A 19,922-nucleotide genomic window follows, 5' to 3' on the forward strand; every position below is an offset into this window, starting at 1 on the left:
ATTCAGGTATAAGCATTTTTAGAGGTTTTTTGGTGTTTTGAAATATCAAAATAGGCAGTTATAAGCATTTTTAAAGGGGTTTTAAGTATTCGCAGATTTGAGCTTTTCGTGGGGTGGGTAGTGGTACGCATCCCCTGTGAATATCGGGGGTCGACTGTAAAATATATACAGTATACAAAATCATAAGCGTAACAACACGAATCAAGCTTTATCAGATCAGATGTCTACTTAGCCCTATCCACCCATCCAGCACTGCATCCCCGCCCCTTCCCAGCCAGGGGAACTGCTCCCCAGCTCCACCCACCTCCCAAACAACCCCTTCTCTGAGTTAGTTCCCCTACACAGCATTACTGCCCCTCCTCTCCCATGGCACCCAACCATCCGACCCATCCCCCACCTTCGAAACTTCTCCAGGCCTCCCCTAACCCAAAAAACCCTTTCCTAGTCTGAGTGTAAGCAGTGTTACCAACATTTTCCTGACTGTGCAGCATTGCCAACCATTGGAGAGCAGTTGTATAAAATTTTTTGAAATTATATGTATCATATGTATTTAGGGCTTTGTTCCCTGGTCCGGATGTGTAGGATATTGTCGAGTTTGGATAATGATGTGGATAATTGAAAGGATTTATATATATATATATATATATATATATATATATATATATATATATATATATATATATATATATATATATATATATATATGTGTGTGTGTGTGTGTGTGTGTGTGTGTGTGTGTGTGTGTGTGTATGTATGTATGTATGTCTGTATGTGTATATATATATTATATTTATATATATATATATATATATATATATATATATATACATATTCATTTTTATATATATATATATACATATTCATTTTTGGCATCTTTCCATTTGCACCTTTTATTCTAAGACAGTTTTTTCATTAACCTTTTCTATTTATATATTTATTTTCACATAGAATATATAACTTAATATTTTCCTTATAGTACTTGCTCATATTTACCACTGTACGTCATTTATTTGCCTTCTTAATCTCTCTCCTTGAATACCCTATGCATCTTCATGTATGCTCGTACATTGTCATCTGTGCTGTCATGCAATTAACTTCAAACTATATTTTTCTTTTGTATCATACCCTCTTATAGACAGAAGCATTCTCTGCTAATTCTATGTCTTCAGTATTTAATTGTGCAAACTCATCATGAATCCCTTCACCCTAGCCTATTTACATCCATGTTTCCTTCATATGCTATCCTCACATTTCTGTCAAGCTTAAATGTGTTAGTTATATTTGCAGCCACATTTTCACCCTTCTTCTTCAACTCAAATATCAACCTATTTGAACTTTCATCCACCAAAAAATGATCATATATACCTTCACACACTTGTTTTCTCACCATTACTTATGTTGTCATGTTCTTTAATCTATTTTATACGAATACATAGTGTACCAAACTCATTTCATCACTGCATGTTTTTTTCTATCGTAGGATTGTATGTTTTGAAATATGTAGTGTATTTAATTTAGCACTAGCCCCCTGCCTGATGACAACTGTCATGAAACTGCATAGTTTTACAGCATGTATTGCATATATAATGAGTTCTGTAAGAAATTACTCTGGTGCAGCTCTGAGGTATTTGCTTATATGTTCCAGTGATTATCAAAGTACTGTAGTAAACTCCTGTGATAGAAGATTGTTGTTGGGCATTACTAAAATACAGCTGTACTACTCAGATATTTGCTGTTTTCTGTTTGTTAGGAATCTTGTTATTTTACAGATTACATGAGGATTACTGGAGGTTAAAGAATAAGCCACAGGTTGTTACACGGGAAAAGATGATGATTGCTTTGCAAAATATTCAGCACATTTTGATAAGAGCAACAGATGCTTCTGATACCACCTCTGCTTTGTAAGTAGAAAAGGCATATTTTTCAGGTTATTATTATGCCAACAGTAATACAGCAATGCTAACTGTCTGTTGATGTCAGCTGGCAATATTTGACTATTTTCATGACATCCATTATATAGAAGTTCCACAAAACAAAGATTTTATGGTTACTAGGCTTCAAGAAGTGTCAATGGATATTGCTGCTGAGGGTTCACCTGTATCATCCCGTGTAGCTTTAGGTGTTGAAAGGTGTATCTGTCCTCCAAATTACGCTGGTACATCTTGCCAAGATCCAAGTAGAGGTATGTAAGTTCTCTTGTTTTTTGAGAGGAAATACTGTATTGTTTTAGGAATCAATCATTATTTAGGGATCAGTCATAAAACAGGATAAATGTGTTAATGTTTGTTTAGAATTCATGAGATAGTGTGTTACTTAGTTATTTTTTCTTGAAGAATTTGATACGTATTTTCAGTCATTGCCTTTTTTCTTTAGTCTAGAATGCTCCACCCTTGTTGTTACTGACCATTTTAAGTATGTATGAATGAGAGGTTATGTAAAGAAACAAACCCATGTAAACAGGGTTTTAAGTTGACATCTCTCTATACCATTTATTTGATTTTTATAATCTGATATTTCAAAAACTCATGTTTCATCTCATAATAACTGTATGAAATATCATACACTGATTACTGCTTCTTCCAGGATTTTTCCGTTGGCACAGTAAAAAGTATCCTCACTCGGAAATAATAATAGACCTGGTTGGGGAGTCACGACCATGTAACTGCAATGGACGTTCAGAAACTTGCAATCGAGAAACAGGAGTGTGCCAGGTAAACATGAAAGTTTTTAGCAATTCTTTTAACAGTGACATTATGCTTAACATAATATACTTTAATTTTAATTACCATAATTTATGTATTAATGACTAAAACTTTCCTTCTCTAGAACTGTAGAGAAAATACAATGGGTCCTCACTGCGAGGTTTGTGCTACTGGATTCTATGGTGACCCTTCAGTAGAAAGATGCAAGCCATGTGCCTGCCCATCGTTACAGCAAAATTTTGCTGAGACTTGCCAAGCTGATCGCGTTTCTGAGTATATTTGTCAGTGTCGAGAAGGGTACACTGGCGACAAATGTGACAGGTATTTTCTGTATCCTAGTATATATGGTACTTTGTTCCAAAATTTCAAATGACCTGGTGTTTTACCTGAAAAAAGAGAGAGAAATATAAAGATGCTTTCATTTATAAAAAACTGATCTCAAATTTATATACATTTCAATTTAATAAATTTAAGCCATCACAATTCAGCACCCCTGTGAAGAGACGATAAGGTATGGTTCTTCTAAATCCAGTCAAGTTCTGTTAACACAGTAAATCAGTTTACTCAAGAAAATTATTATTCTCTGTGATGATTGTTGTTTGATTCCAATTAGGTGTGCCCATGGTTATTATGGTCAACCTGCCCAGCCTGGAGGATTATGCCTACCTTGTGGATGTGATCCATTTGGTAGCTTATCTGAGGCATGTGACCGAAATGGTCAGTGTAGATGTAAGCCAGGAATTACTGGAAGAGATTGTTCCCAGTGTGCTCCACGCCATCTTACATCACCAACTGGATGCATATGTAAGACTTACAAAGTTCACATATTGTTTATTTAATCCTTGTTAAATTGTAACTAAGAGCTTATGAACAAAGAGCCAAACAGGATGCTCGGCTTTATGCTTTGAAGTAGATTCCAGAATCAAAATTTTGTTTATGGGAGACCTTATACAATGATTAATTTCTGGTAGAAAAATGAGCCCATTACAGTCATGTAATTTTATTTATTCTTAAAGATCAAAAGAGGTTCCTTAAAACCTAGACATATTATTTTTTTTGCAATATGTCTAGAGTACAAATAGCTACTAGCAGTTGTGTGTTTAATGGTGAAGGGGGAGTTACAGTTACGAGACTAAAGTGGTATACAGTAGTGTGTAATCTTTATACTGTACTGACAACAATTCAGCTTTTCCAACAAGAGGAAAAGAAGGGTGAGAGCATAAGGCTTGTAATAGCCCTGCTCATTTTATCAACTGTACATGTACAGTATGCAGAAGACTGCTAACTTCAGGAACCAATACATCTTAGGATATTAAATTTTTAGTACTTGGTTAACTAGAGGTCAAAAAAGTGAAATGCTCATATAATTTAATGACAAGAACTGAGAAGTAGAATTTCAAAAACCTATTCGTTCTAACACCAGCCCCAGTACAGTGTATTAGATAGATGCAAATTTTTTTTATTAAGTCACATTTGTTGTACAGTACTCATTTTAAATAACAGTATGTATAAGTAAAGTGGTTGTAAATTGTCACTTTTTCATTTGTAAATAAGTTTACTGAATACTGCATGAAGTAAATTTAGATGGTCAATATGTTTTGTAAGGCAATATTTCATTTTACTTGTAGCCTGTGTTGATGGATGTGTTGATGTCCTTCTTGACGAAGTTGAAGCAATGATTGATGCTGTAACATCACTAGATGTTACAGGTTATATTCCAGCTCCTTGGCCTTCAATTACAGAGGTATGTAGCCTGGCCAATGATATATCTCTTTTTGTAGAATTTTTATACAGTATTAATTTGTCAGTTACTTAATAAAAGCTAGGTAACAAATATGATTTTCGTAGTGATATGTGATGTTATAAATGTTCCCATGTACTATATACTGTATAATACTATAATATAACTTAAGCTGTGTGATGTGATTTGAGCTGATATTAGATTGAAGTTAACTTTGTAAAGAAGTATTTCAGAATGAAATTATTTTATTTATTTGAAAGAATAAACAGAATATTAGTTTTAAGTTTACCCTATAAAGAAGTATTTCAGAATGAAATTTATGTTAATTGAGGAGATAAATAGAGATAAAATGATTTACAATATGCTTTTCTTATGTTCTGAAATATTTCAAACTTTAATTACTTACAGAACAGTCCTTGTTACAAAAGTAAATCATGTAAAAGTGAAAAAGTCAACATTTTGATAGAATTTTATGAAGTGCAGTATCATCCATATACATTATATATATATATATATATATATATATATATATATATATATATATATATATATATATATATATATATATATATATATATATATATATATATATATACACACACACATGTGTGTGTGTGTGTGTGTGTGTGTGAAGTGATCTAATAACTCATTGGATAAGCATGAAGAACAAAACCAGTGTGTGTGTCTAATTTGTTGCTCTTTCTTATACCTTTTTGCCAAAACTGCTAGACTTTGAAAGTAATTTACTGTGGCTTAGTCAGACCACAGCAGATAAGAATTGAAAGTTATTTGTATGATTTTTAGTTAAGGTGTTTCATCATAGTGTCATATGAACTTTAACACTTTTAAGATTTACAAACCAGGATATCAGAAGTCACATCGTCTTCACTCACCTTTCTTACACAAACTCTTGTTTGAGTTTTACCTAGTGAAATTATATTTCTGTTTCTTTGGGTATGCTCTGAAATTTTATCCTGTTGTTGGAAAAGAATATTACTCAAACATAATATAAAATTATACTATACAGTATATGCATAAACATTTAATTGCTGTAGCCCTGCATGTTTAGACATGAAAGGATTAGTAATATACAGTTACAGACTGTATTACATTTACAAGGAATTAATTGAGGTAGTCCTAAAATAACCTTTCACATCTTTGTTCAGCCATTGAGGATTCACAATGGCATAGATTGTACAGTTTCTTGAAAAAATGCATCTCTGACCTGATGTACTGTAATTTGAGAGATGAATGAAGCACTTGTTCTTGTGCGTTGATTTGTACAACATCTGTGGTTTGTGCAGAGCTAATTATTTATGAATGTTAGGTAATAAGTAAAATCAAGGAAAAGTTGTAACATTTATATTTATTTTATTACAGATTCAAAACTTTACTGAGATTTTACGATCACAACTGACACGTTATCACAGTCGAGTGGATGAATCACAAGACTTGGTTGTTAATTTTGATTTGCATTATACTGCTAGCACTCTTCTTTCTAAGGTAAGATCATCTGATTTTTCATGCCATAGTCTCCCATATTCAGACATTGCTTGATCGATGTTATACAGTATGTATTGTACACTGTACATTGTATTTGGTAAACTGTATTTTCCAGTTAAACTTATTTTGTTGTTGCTCACAATACTTTAGGGTTGCCCAGTCTCTAGATGAATGTACTGTATATTACAGAGATTACTGGGACAATAACTAATTATTTTTAATTTATTTTGGTGGTTAATATGTAGTTCTGTTACTAGAATATTTAAAGTATGATAAATAATAAGCCTCTTTGTGTTTGCTTTGCATGTTTTGAACATCGGACATTATGAAAATTTCATCCCTTGAGATTTCTGATGTTAACACTGCCAAAGTAAAAAAAATTAAAATCAATATTTTGACATTGAGTAGTATAGAGATATCTGGAGTCTTAGGAGATGATTTAATGCTTATATGCCACAAAAGTAGTGGCCTCATAAATAAGTTCAAAGTAAATATCATAAATGTTTTTGCCTACTTTTCCATATTTTTTTACACAATCACACAAGCTTAAATAACAATAACATATGTCACTGGAAAGGACATTTATCTTGGTTTTTATGATTCAAAAAGAGTGAATAAATTTGTCTTATATTTAGTTCATGGCTAAATTTAGTGTAACATTTTGACTACATAACTTTTTTTTCATTTACAAGGTGAAAATAAACGGCAGTTAACATTCATCTTCAAAATTAGATCAAAACCATTATTTAATCATGAAAAATAAATCCAGAGGAGCTAATAAAAGATTTTCTGTAAGCTCAAGGGTATTAAGCCAGACTAGTGTGTGTTTTTCCAGAGATGAGTTGTGGACCCCTCCCTCTTTGGTTTCAGAATCTTAAAGGGATACTGAAATAGTCATATTACTTTCTTATTCACTAAGTTGCAGATTTTGGTTTTTGTGCGTAAGAAAACAGAACTTAAAAAACATCGGAAATCTTGGGTTTGTCACTGCACACCCCCTCTCTGAAGTAAGAAAAAGAAAATTTAACCTATGAATGTTGATTAATTTTTGAGAACTCATTTTTAAATTTTTGGAGCTATTATTTTTCTACAGGTTCTTATGTGCCTGTACCTATGAACTCAAATCACCCATTTTTCTCTAGACTTGCAATGGGTACAGAAAGCATATAATACTCTGTGCAGCAAGAACATGGGAACTGACAAATGAAAAAGCAAGAGATTTTGGAAAGAGTGGTCATAGAATGTTAATATTCGTGGTCAGAGTACAGAATTGGTGGAGATGTAATATCATGGTACTGGAAATAAGACTGAGGATCTTGAAGATGATGAGGGTTTTGACTTGTGATGAAAAGGGATGAGGAACAGTTGGTCAGAAAAGCAGTAGACATGGGAGCAGCAGGATGAAGACATGTAGGAAGGTCTAGAAATCATAGTAAAGGGTGATAAATGAAAACCTAGCCGTGATAAGAATTCAGACAGAAAGAGGATGGTGGAGGGAATTAATTTTACTCATATCTAAATCATAAAGAGAAAAGTTGACATAAAAATGTTTTTGATGGTGAGTATTGATTCATTCATCAAAAAGCTGCAATCAAGTAAATCTGTTTCACCCTTTTTTATTATCGGTCATCTGTAACCAGTGTTGAAAAAAACTTTTTGCCTTTATGTACACTATTTTTCTAAGAAAGAAAGCCATACATAGATTCATGGGTAAGAGGAAGCAAAACTGGAGCAAATATTTCTTTTTTTACAAATTTAATTGTTCATTCACCATATCTTTGCTCTTTTAGATAGTCAAGTGATCCTGGAGGGGCAGGTGTTATTGTTAAGTGTCGTAAACTACTGAATTAATGCATTAGTGTCCTGGGTCTGATAACTTTGTTGGTGCCTTGGCTAGCTGAATCATCACCATCCTCCTTGTTATAAGACTGAAACACTTGGTAGCAAACTACAAGCTTTATTCAACAAAATACGGCTCTCAGATCTATAACATAAACAGACAAAATATCTAGCGTTAGTCATACAACACATACAACATAAAACAACTTATGACAAACATAACAGAACAAAATAAACACACGTAAATTTACATATCAACAGAGGAACTGCAAGAGGGGAACTACACTGCCTGAGGTGCGACTGTAACTAACCGTGACACAGTGATACCAAGCATGAAAACAGTTACGCTAGTGTCGCCAGTGTACAATAATTACCACATTCTCCCTCCTAGAAAAATTCAACATTAACAAAATGGATACCATGTCAAAACATCAGATTAGTCCCATCCGTAACGATCGGGGGGCCTTGACACGCGAGTCGACCTCCTTAACTCAGTGGGCTCAGTGAATGAATGAGAGTCATGATTAGTATGAGGCTGTACATCTTGCGTTGTGGGTGAACCCGGAGTCTCTATATTTCCTGGTGCCTCATCCGGGTGTGCAAGAGTCGTCGGACTCTCAGGACTTGGAGCTAAGTCACGGATAGACACAGTTGACTCACGCCCGTCTGGATATTTGACACTTGCGTACATTGGGTTCACATCAACAAGTTCTACCTGATCAGTTAATGGTTCGTGTTTGCTAGACCTAACATGCCGCCGCAATAACACTTGCCCAGGGTCAAAAGCCATGTTGGTAATCCATTTCCGAAACTAGAACGTCGTTGGAACCTGAAGAAACGCTCATGTGGAGTCTCATTGGTTGCAGTGCATAAGAGTGATCTTATTGAATGCAAAACCTCGGGAAGCACCATCTCCCAGTGTTGGTTCTTCAAACCATGAGATTCAAGTGTTAAACAAACAGCCTTCCAAATAATTCCGTTGTACCTCTCAACCTGACCATTACCTATTGGGTGATAAGGTGTTGTTTTACTTGTTGCAACTCCTTCTGAGAAAGGTACATCTTCAGTTCTTGAGAAATGAAAGAAGAACCTTGATCTGAATGGATGAAACTTGGCATTCCACAAAGACTGAAGATAGACTCAAGACATTTGATTACTGTTTTGAATTTATATTTGAACAAGGAAATGCAAAAGGAAAACGCGAGTATTCATCAACAACTGTAAGTATGTACTTATTGTTTGTGGTGGAAGGCAAAAGGTCCTTTGAAATCAATACTGAGGCGTTCCATCGGCTGTGTGGCTTTAATAGGGACCCCTTGTGCTGAACGATGGAATCGTGGTTTTGCTGTGCACAGACTTTACAAGAAGCACACACCTTTTTCACATCATCTGTTGAGAAAGGGAGGTTTTAGATCGCATAAAATGCAAAAAGCCGAGTTACCCCAGGGTGACAAAGATTCTCATGAATGTCTGTAAGCTTCAACATTGGGAAAACAGAACAGCAGTATGCACGAGACAAGGTATCGGCACAACATTCTGTTTCCGGGACGATATTGTGTCGTATAACTGAATGATGCCAGCTCAAGCCTCCACTCTTGTATCTTGTTATTCTTTATCTTGGTTCTTTTTCTGTTATCTAACATGAACATCACAGAGCGCTGATCAGTAATCAGAGTAAAATGTCTTCTGGCTAAGAAATGACTCCACTTGCGAACCGCTTCAATAATAGCTGTAGCCTCCTTTTCTACAGCAGGATAATGCAACTCACTTCCCTGAAGCGTTCTTGACATGAAGGCTACTGGCCTGCCACCCTGGTTCAATACTGCTGAGATAGCGACCTCTGAAGCATCACACTCCACAACAAAAGGAAGGCTCTCATCCACAGACCTTAGAGAAGCACCCGTAAGCTGCTTTTCAAAGTGTTAAAGGCAGCTAGTGCTGATTCACTCAATGGAAAAGTTTTTGTGTTTATCAAGGGTTGGATTTTATCGGAGAAGCCAGGAATCCATTTAGCATAATATGCAAACAACCCTTGAACTCTTCGCAAAGACCCTATATTTGTGGGAGGTGGTAATTCCTGGAGAGGACGTAATCTGTCAGGGTCAGGCCTTATGACATTATTACCAACACAATACCCAAGAACATTGATTGTAGGCACAGACATAACTGATTTAGATTCATTGAGGGCAAGCTTCCGTTTCTGAATAACCTCCAAAAATTTCTTAACATTGCTATCATGTTCCTCCTGAGTTGATCCAGCTACAGTAATATTATCTAGATATGGGAAAGTGTCTTTAAGACCCTCATCTTCAACTAACTTATCCATAGCTCTCTGAAATACTGCTACTCCATTAGTGACACCAAATGGAACTCTGCAAAACTGATATAATTTCCCTGCACCCTCAAAAGCAGTGTACTTTCTCTCACTCTCTTTAATGCTAATTTGGTGGTATGCACTCTTCAAGTCAAATGTGGAAAACACCTTGTACTTTGCAAGACTGTGCACCATGTCCTCTATCCTTGGAAGGGGATATGCATCTAGTTCTGTGTACTGGTTGATGGTTTGAGAATAATCAATACAAAGTCTCTTTTTGTGCCTGTCAAGTGGATCTTTTACAACTACGACCTGTGCTCTCCATGGGGATATGCTTGGTTCAATGATACCTTCAGATGACAAGCGTGATAACTGGTCACTTATAAACAACAGATCATCTTCACTATAGCGTCTGGATTTGACTGCAATTGGTTTACACTGTTGGGGCAAGTTCGGAAACAGTGAAGGCTCCTCAATATCAGCTGTTGCCAAGGCACAGTTACTAGTTACCCTTAAACTTGGTTTATTTCCCCATACTGAAAAGTTACACTCTTGTGCTGCTTTTGAAAATCATGACCCAAGATCACATCACAACATAAATCCTTTAAACCCCTAGCTGAACACATGGATAATTCTGATTGACATGACCCAAGTCTACCGTAACACCCAGGGAGCTAGTATTCAAAGATGCTGATGCCATTGAAATCTCCTTGGTTGCAGGAACTACTGTCAGCTTTAGTTTCTGTGCCACTTTCTCACTTATGAAACTATCCGAACTGCAAGAGTCAATTAATGCTTTCAGTGAATGACCATTGACAGTGATGTCTGTAGCTGCATGTGAAAGGTTCTTTGGAAAAGTGGCAGCAAGTGTGAGCAGAGTGGGGTTATACAGTGTAGCAGTAGTGCTGTCAAAAGTCTTAGCCTTGGATCTACAGACTTTGGCAAAATGACCTGTCTTACCACAGTTGTTGCATGTAACAGCACGTGCAGGACAACTACCCTACCTGTAATGTGGAATGTATTACCACAAAAATAGCATTTCTTCTTTTGACGAATGTGCAGCAGCGACAGTCGAGTCCACAGGTGATCTTCTTTCTGCCTCTTCTTTCGTTGACTGCAGTTGTTGGTCATCACAAGGCTGTCCTTGCTGTCCTGGAACTAAAGCAGCTGCATGAGGAACAGGCAAGTAAGACGTGTAGGAATCAGCATTACGCTGGGCAAGATCCAACGTCACGGGCCTGACTGTACCCCGCCTCCAGATCAAGGACTTGTTTTCTAGCAGGCGCTGACGAATAAATGCTGAGGCAATACCGTTAATAAACGCATCACGCACCATCTCCTCCCGGTATTGTTCAGCTGTGACTGCCTTAAAGTTACAATCCTTGCTTAGTTTATGTAACTCTATCAGAAATTCATCAAGGGATTCACCTGACCGCTGTCGTCGGGTTGCCAAAACATGCCTTGCAAAAATCTCGTTCGGTAACTTGACGTAAACACTCTCTAGTTTTGCAACGGCACCTTCATACGTAACACAGTCTTCAATGAGTTCGTACACACTTGGGGATACACAGTTCACTAGAGCCCTCAGCTTGTTGGGTGCGGCCTCTCCACTCTCCTCTATGAAGTTTTGAAAGGTTCGGTGCCAGTGTTTCCACTCCTTGGCGCCCGTGGAGAGCTGGGATCTGTGTCCAGTCGACATGGCTTAAGCAGCTTAGCCATGACGAGTATTTTGTTGAATAAATTGTTATAAGACTGAAACACTTGGTAGCAAACTACAAGCTTTATTCAACAAAATACCGGCTCTCAGATCTATAACATAAACAGACAAAATATCTAGCGTTAGTCATACAACACATACAACATAAACAACTTATGACAAACATAACAGAACAAAATAAACACACGTAAATTTACATATCAACAGAGGAACTGCAAGAGGGAACTACACTCGCCTGAGGTGCGACTGTAACTAACCGTGCACAGTGATACCAAGCATGAAAACAGTTACGCTAGTGTCGCCAGTGTACAATAATTACCACACTCCTCTTCCTTGGGTAACTCACCATCAGCTTCCTAGGTGATTTCATTTTTAGGGCACAGCTTATGCCTTGGGTCTCTGTCATCCTCTTCAAATCAGTCTTCTATATCAAGAATTAACCAAGATTTTGGAAGTCAGCATGCAAATCACTGGAATCAAAGCCACCAAAGTATTGCTCATTTCTAACACCCTCCAGCAGCTCTTCCATGGTTTCACAGCTTTACGTACTGCAACCCAGTTAAATATGGTGGACCACAAGTTGTGTTGATCAAAATTTTTGTATTTTTCTCTCCTCTAGTATCTTCACCTTCATAGCCTTCCTCTTCCACGACCAGCATAACTTCATTCAAAAGCATAGGCTGATTCTGCATATTGCTGGCATAAATTACTCTCTGGTTCATGGGCTGTTTTAGGGAAGTGGTATTGCTGGAGAAGATTACTCTGTCTTTAGCTTATCCTTAGATGGGTATGCAGCAATTATCCATCAGGATGATGGTTCTAACTTGGTCCAGATGGATTTTCAGTATATTTTCCTTGTGGTATTGTAACTCCTTGAAAGCATGGTCAAACAATTAAGGTTTAAAAATATTTGTTGTGAAACATACTTTCCACATTGGATGAATTGGCAATAAGTGCATGATACCCTTTAAGGCCTGTGGGTGCCTGGCAGTTTCAACAATGCAGGGGATGAGATGATGAGATGTCTGCATTAGCAGAGTGCTGAAACCCTTTGTATCCTTCGTCTCAAACCATAGATGTAACGAGTTTTTGCCAGCATTTATATATTCTGGGGTAGAAACTTCCAAAGCAGGCCAGTTGCACTGAAGTTGTAGATTTGGGTGAGAACCAGACCTTCACTTTTAATTAGACCCAATAGTTTCTTGTATCTCTCTTAGATTTGCTGCTGTTATCTTTTAGTTACTCATCTCTTTACACTTCTTTATTGTAATAAATTCTTACACTTAGTGTCATCATGTATTTCAGATGCTTTTAATGTAAGATAAACATTTACTACCTGTTCTGCTGTCACTGATGAGTGTAATTTTGCTTTCAACCACAAATCTTGGAACTGAAGAGCTTGTACTTCTAAAATCAAAGAAGCACAATACGATCATGTGAAAAGAAATCTGGGTAAGCTACATTGGGAATGAAGAACCTAAAATTACAGATTTAGACAGGCAACCATTAGTTGTATTCATTTCAGCATCTGCTGAGTCTGGTGTGCTTGCCCTATTCGTGTGTTAAGCACAGTGTTTTTCCAGACTTGGCTGTATTTCGATAAGTAACTTTGAGTTGAGGTGCTATTATGTAGAGCATTGTAAAAAATTCAGTTTTATCTTCTTGCTCTTTCATATGTCTCCACATTCTTCTCTTAACCATTACCTGAAATAGTTGATACTGTACAGTGTACTGTGATTTTAAACTTGGGTTATTTTTAACACATAACAGAACTTGAGAAAAAAGTTTAAAAACTCTACTCTCTCACAAAGAAAGCAAAAATATTTTCTGATTCATACTTTCAGTCGTTTGATATAACTTGAGTTAAAATTTGTTGCACCCAAGTTTTGAGAAGACCACCTACCCAACAGTTAATGTGTTACTAAATTTTAATACAGTATTATAAGGGTAAAACTTAAACAGTGTACTGTAGTTGAAACCTTGGGTAATTGTTCATTTGAATGAAATTCAGAGGAAGAATAGTTGTAATTTATGTGGAGATTTCAGAATTACTTCATTAATTGTTGAATTTAGTTGAGTTTGTATTATTTTTCTAAAAATAAATAAGATTTTTCAATTAAGAAAAGACTGAGCTTTTTCAGAGATCTAAATTATGGACCTGCTCACACTCACCTTAAGTTTTATGAGAACATGAGATAGCTCTCTTGAGATAACAGTGTTCTGAAGATTGGAATAGCATAAAAATGGTAAAGTGGTCAAGATTTGCACCTGATATCTGTACATATACATTATAATTTGCCTTTGATGTCATGCAGTGAATTTTTATAGGTAATCTGTATTTTCAGGCTCAGCAATTAGAAGAAGCAGCCCGTGAAAATATAAAGCCTTCTTTGAAACTCAAGGTTGATGCACAGTCTGTTTTGGATCTTCTTGAAAGTGCTTATTCTCAGTTAGAAGGTAAATACTCTGAGTTACTACACCGATAGTTGATAGGCAATTGATTTATTAGATTACAATAGTGAAATTATTTTGCACACCATGTTGCTACCAATTTTTCTCAGTACAATATGGTATATGCTCTACTAATTACTTTTATATTTTCAGAAACCATTGCATATTTGAAGAACTATGCAATTGGTGAAACTCCGAGCATATCCGTTGGTGGAGCTTTGATGGTAGCGGAAGCAATTTTAAAAGAAATAAAAAATCGGGACTTTACTGATTATGGCAATGATGCTGAAGTGCAACTAAGGTTAGCTGATGTTACTAACTGCTTATTATGCTTATGAATATTTTGATACTATAGTTGAATTTGACTTCATATGCACCCTGTAAACTGGAAATAGATTTTAATATAGTGTCTTATTGCAGAAAAGCAAAGCTGTTGCTTGAAAGGATCAAGAAAATGAGACAAAGCAGTTCAGCCATTGAAGAAAGTAAAGATCGTTTAACAGAATTGAAGAATAAAATCAAGGAGATCTTAGAAAGGATTAGAGTTTCAAATAAAAAAGCCAGTGAGGTAAGATTTTTTAGTAGTATGAATCTAAATGTTTGTGCACAAAGATAAACGGTACTTTCTACATTGAGAAAGATAATTCAAAATTGTTATTAAATGCTAAAGATTAACCCTTAGTCTTAATTACTGAGTCATTTTTTAAAAACATTTTCAATGGATTTATTAGTTATATTTTGTATTTATCAGCATAGCATTTCGAAATAATGAACATCACAATATTTAGTGGCCTACAAGCCTTACCCAAAGAAGAAATCTTGAGCCAGTTTTCTTCATTAGGCAAGTATACAATTAAAAGTAATTGCTTCAGAAAAATAATGCAAATATTGAGGTTCAAATGAAGTTTAATGGGATAAAGCTTGCAGGAAAGTGAGTAAATGTAGGCTGAAAATATCTGAGGAATAAATGTATACAGATTTGGAGTAAAATTTGTTTCATTTATCACATGTTGAAGACTACCATATTATGGCTTTTAGGACATTCTGTGTGTTGGTAACTGATATGTCATTAATCTGATTATGAGATAATGTATAGGATATTTTATGTATTTCTGTAAAATGGCAAGGAATATTTTGATTTTTTAAAACCTAATGATTTTATATTATTTCAGGCAAAACTGCTGAATGAGAACAATAATAAGAGATTATCCAGAGTTAAACAATATTCAGAGGATATTAGAAACATGAGACTGATGATAGACGACCAGAACTTCAACTCAACCCAATTACTCAAAGAAGCAGATAAGAACTTAATCAACACACGACTTAATTATGATGTAAGTGACATTCTTATCTTAGTATTTATTTTTGCTCTTTTATCACTGAATATTGTATCTTACAACTCCTCTTAAATGCTTCTGAGGTACAGTACAGTAGAGGACTGACAGTTCAGAAACTTTAGCTGTTTCCTCTAATTCATGCCAAATATTCAGATACCAATTTTTATATGTATGATATTCAGTGTTTGCTTTGCTTTGACATTTCAGCATTTGATTAGAGTGTTTTTGTAACTATGGCAATTTTGTTCATAGTAAGTAGAGGAAAAATGTTAATACAGTTGTGGAAAGTGCATCTCTAAATGCAAAAACCATTTTTCTATAGGTTGCATATTTGCCACTATGAATCTAACCTACATTCCATAAGTAATCGTAAGTTCAGTCTGAGAATTAGTTATTGATCAAACAATATAACCTCAAGAACCGTGATTTCTCATTTTGGTTGCATAATTCCCAGGCTTAGCATCAAGTACTTAAAATGCCAGCAGAGGCTTATATCAGAACTTATTAACTTTTTTTCAGAATCTGGAAGGCCTGTTGGCAGATCTGAGAAATGGATCCAACCATTTAAAGGAATATGAAGGATTACTCTGGCGTCTTAATATTGAATATAAAGATAAATATGTTAAGAGAGCCCATGACCATGCAATGGAACTCATGCGAGAGTCAATCAGATTGGAAAGGTCAGTAAATTCAGTTCGCCATATGTTGCTTAATATCTTTTAAATTCCATTTATCATGTACAGTATTCATATAGTTATGATATTTCTCTGCAACAAGCTAAAATTACAGAGAAATTAAGAGGGGAAATACATTGCACTTGCATATGGATAATTTTAAGTTGTTTGGGCTCCCAGGGGTATGCACAGTGGACCCCTGCCTATTCATGGTTCTGGATTCATGGCTTCACCTATTCGCGGATATTTCTGTGGAACGTACATACAGTACATATTATTTGTGGAAAATTTGCCTATTCACAGCATTTTTCATAGGGAAATATCACTAATTACGGTATTTTCATATCATTTTCGTGTCTGCATTTTTTGTGATAAAACTATTAAAATACTTAGGTATAAGCATTTGTAGAGGGATTTTTGGTGTTTGAACTATCAAAATAGGCAGTTACGAGCATTTTTAGAGGGGTGTCAAGTATTCATGGATTTTAGCTATTCGGGGGAGGTTGTGGTATGCATCCCCTAACGAATACTGGGGGTCGACTGTATATTATGAGGTTTAGATACTTGTATATTTTTTTGATATAAGAAATTTATTTTGTCTTTGCTGTGGAGCATTTGTATGTTTTATGGGAGAATTTTGACTCCTTAATGAGATTTTAATTTTATTGACCATGATATCTTGGAAATTTATCACATGTGTTCCTATTTTGGATTGGATTACAGGAACCCAAAGGGGGAGAAAATAAATTACATTTTTATATTTGAACTCAGGTGTTTTTATGATATAAAGTACAGATTGCCATCAAGTTTTAGAAAATATTCCCAATACTTTTATACAAGTTTGGAGAAGTAGTCCCAGGACTTTTATATGGGTTTTGGGAAGTACTTCCAAGACAGTCATTAAGTGGAAATTGTAAGAAATGGTAATTATATGTAACTTACCAAGTAATTACAAAGCTGTACTTTTCTACTCACGTGGCAGTTAAAAATTTGAAGTTCGCAATAGCAATTCGTTTGTTTATAGTGTAGGTAACTACCCCGCCCTCTGTTGGGGAACAATAGGTACAATGTAACAGAGAGTGTCACTTCTTTTTGCTGGCTTCAACGTCAACAGCGAATACTTTGGTGGTTGAATTTGAGGTTTTTTCTTCGCTTTTCCCAAGGCTTTGATGAAGTACTGGTTGTTTTGGTAGCGTTCAGCTTAGCCTAGTGGATTTTCTGCAATTTCTTTTTCATGATGTCCAATTCCAGTTTATCAAGTATTAGATATTGTAGGGAGGGTTGCAAGACCCGAATGACCAAAGTAACCTACGATAGTCATACAATCTGTGCAAAATTTAGAGGACAAGAGAGTGTTCAATAGATCTCACTTGTGTTGAATGTGATGGATGGGATGAGAAGAAATGGAAGGTTCTTAGGTATCATTTGGATAAGTTAGAGATAGGAAGAGAAAGGCGGCTATTAGAGCCGAAAGTAGAGCTCAGAGTGTAGAAACTGTCACTAACATTCAACTCATTGACCATAACATTTTTTCTTCTCCTGCTCTTGTTTTGTCCCCCATCCTTAGTCCTCTTAATAATTCTCCATCTACTCATATTCCTGGCTCCCATGCTTCCAAACCCGATGTTGCAGCCAGCCGTGAGAGTAAGTTTGATAGCAAATTCGATCTTGTAGTTAACAATGTGTCAAAGTTGGGTGAATCGCTTAAAGTCCTCATGGATGAAGTACAGAGTATTAAGAAAGTGCCAGTGCAAGTGCCAGTGTCAGTGCCAGTGGAAGAAGTGGCTGTCCATCCTGCTGACGCTCCCAGACGAAGGTCACTGTTACACCCACCCTGATCCTGGGAGTAGACATACCAGAGGTCCAAAGGAGGATAGCAGGGTTTGCCCATGGGCAGTCACCCCCTCATCCATTTCAGTGCTTTGTGGTTCTGATAGCCGTTGGAAAGGCATCACAGTGAGCACCCACCAGTAATTATCTGACTCCGATAGTGATTCTAGTGTGAATAAGAGGCATTTTTGGCACTTCCCGGGAGAATCTCGTCCATTGAAGAGACATCATGGTAGAGAGGCCTCTCCCATTTTACCGAAGCATGTTGAAGAACCTTCTGCCAGCCCGCAACCAGGTTGCAGTACGTGGCTCGGCCCCGTTCGCCCTTCACCCAGGTGTTCTCTTGCAGAACTTCAGTCCTCAGCTCCTAAGTGCTCCTCTAAGAAACGCTCTTCTTCTGATGGGTACCCACATGAACAGCCAGATTGTCGCCAGAACGCCTCCCAGTCTTCATGTGCCTGAATAAGGTGCTTAAGCTTCTGTCAACCCCTCAATTCAGTAGACCCAATACAACCACAACTCATATGCTGCAAAAGGCAATTTTCTTGACTGCTTTAGTAACAGGAGCTTGTATTAGTGAACTAGACTCTCTTAGATGGGGATGATGCATCACACAAACAGCTGACCATCAATTGTTATTGGCCCCTGGCCCATCATTCCTGGCCAAGGATGAGAACTCTATAAGAAGGAAATCTCTTATTTTGATAAGGAAACTCAGTCTAGCAGACAAAACATTTTGCCCGGTTCAAGCACTTAAGGTTTACCTAGAGGTCATGGCAAACACCCCTGAGGGTCCAATTTTCCTACACCCTAGCACAAACAAATCACTCTCTCTACAATGGCTTAGAATAATTTTAGTGTCCCTCATTAAAAGGGCAGACCCACATGCCATTAGGAAAGGAAGTACGTCAATGGCTTTCTTCTGAAATGTCTCTTTCAAAGAAGTCTCTGAATGTACAGGGTAGTCATCAGAGACAGTATTCTTAAAACATTATTGCCATGAGCTCGAACAAATTTGACTACACTTTGTATGAGTAGGTGGTATAGGTAGTCCTGACCCCATAGTTGCTACAGGCTGCAGCAGAAAACCAGGGGTCTTCTTGGTGGGTGGGTATGCTGACTATTGCTGGGAGAGGTGCAACAGTACTGCAACCAAACCCAACATGTTTAGGTAAGTCACTGTAGAACTACATCCTAAAAGCATAAGTTTGTGATAGGTTTCGTGTTCTTTATTACCAAAACCTAAAGGGTATTTGGAATGATGAATGGGTCTTGAAACTTGTGGCTTGACCTTGGACCAGAAATATTTTCTCTGGGGTGCTGGTATTGAAATTTAAGAGATGTCAGTTTCTTTGATAAGCTCCTTTGAGGATGAACAGCAGCCACAGTATATAAATAAAAAGCAGGTTTTGATGTATGAAAAACCTATTTTTGGTGGTTGCTGTGAGTCCTCAAACCTACCCACTCTCCCTGACAAAAAGGCATGGGATTGGGTGTATGGTCATCCTGCATAGACCAAAGAGAGTAATGGCTTCCCAGTCTGTCCAGTTATGTGTCGTCAAGATGGTGGCCTATGTATACGTGTCATAGTCACTTCTTCTTCTAGCAGGTTGGTGTAGGATAATCCTAGGTAATCGCTGTAGTTATGAGAAAAGAGCCCCTCATATCTTTGAGTCCTATACTCCATCAATTGTCAACGGCACATACTGGGCCTAGACCGACTAAAAGAGAATTCTTCTATATTAATTGCTATACCATGGAGCCTGAATGGACCCATGAGAGTAAATCCTTTGAGGACTCACAGCAGCCAC

At 36.6% G+C, this 19,922-nt stretch overlaps 1 protein-coding gene across 2 annotated transcripts in view; it reads left to right on the top strand.

Annotated features, from left to right (window-relative positions):
• wb (wing blister) overlaps window positions 1-19,922 on the top strand; it is a 423,965-nt gene that overhangs the window by 366,222 nt on the left and 37,821 nt on the right. For both annotated transcript variants that reach the window (XM_067121957.1, XM_067121958.1), the window contains exons 31-42: window positions 1,770-1,901; window positions 2,055-2,182; window positions 2,584-2,711; window positions 2,827-3,023; window positions 3,316-3,506; window positions 4,331-4,446; window positions 5,824-5,946; window positions 14,162-14,273; window positions 14,421-14,568; window positions 14,688-14,835; window positions 15,440-15,604; window positions 16,127-16,287. In XM_067121957.1, coding sequence (XP_066978058.1) covers window positions 1,770-1,901; window positions 2,055-2,182; window positions 2,584-2,711; window positions 2,827-3,023; window positions 3,316-3,506; window positions 4,331-4,446; window positions 5,824-5,946; window positions 14,162-14,273; window positions 14,421-14,568; window positions 14,688-14,835; window positions 15,440-15,604; window positions 16,127-16,287 — 1,749 coding nt within the window. The remainder of the gene's footprint in view (window positions 1-1,769; window positions 1,902-2,054; window positions 2,183-2,583; window positions 2,712-2,826; window positions 3,024-3,315; window positions 3,507-4,330; window positions 4,447-5,823; window positions 5,947-14,161; window positions 14,274-14,420; window positions 14,569-14,687; window positions 14,836-15,439; window positions 15,605-16,126; window positions 16,288-19,922) is intronic.

This window comes from Macrobrachium rosenbergii, chromosome 20 (assembly GCF_040412425.1).
Source record: "Macrobrachium rosenbergii isolate ZJJX-2024 chromosome 20, ASM4041242v1, whole genome shotgun sequence".
Taxonomy (NCBI): domain Eukaryota; kingdom Metazoa; phylum Arthropoda; class Malacostraca; order Decapoda; family Palaemonidae; genus Macrobrachium; species Macrobrachium rosenbergii.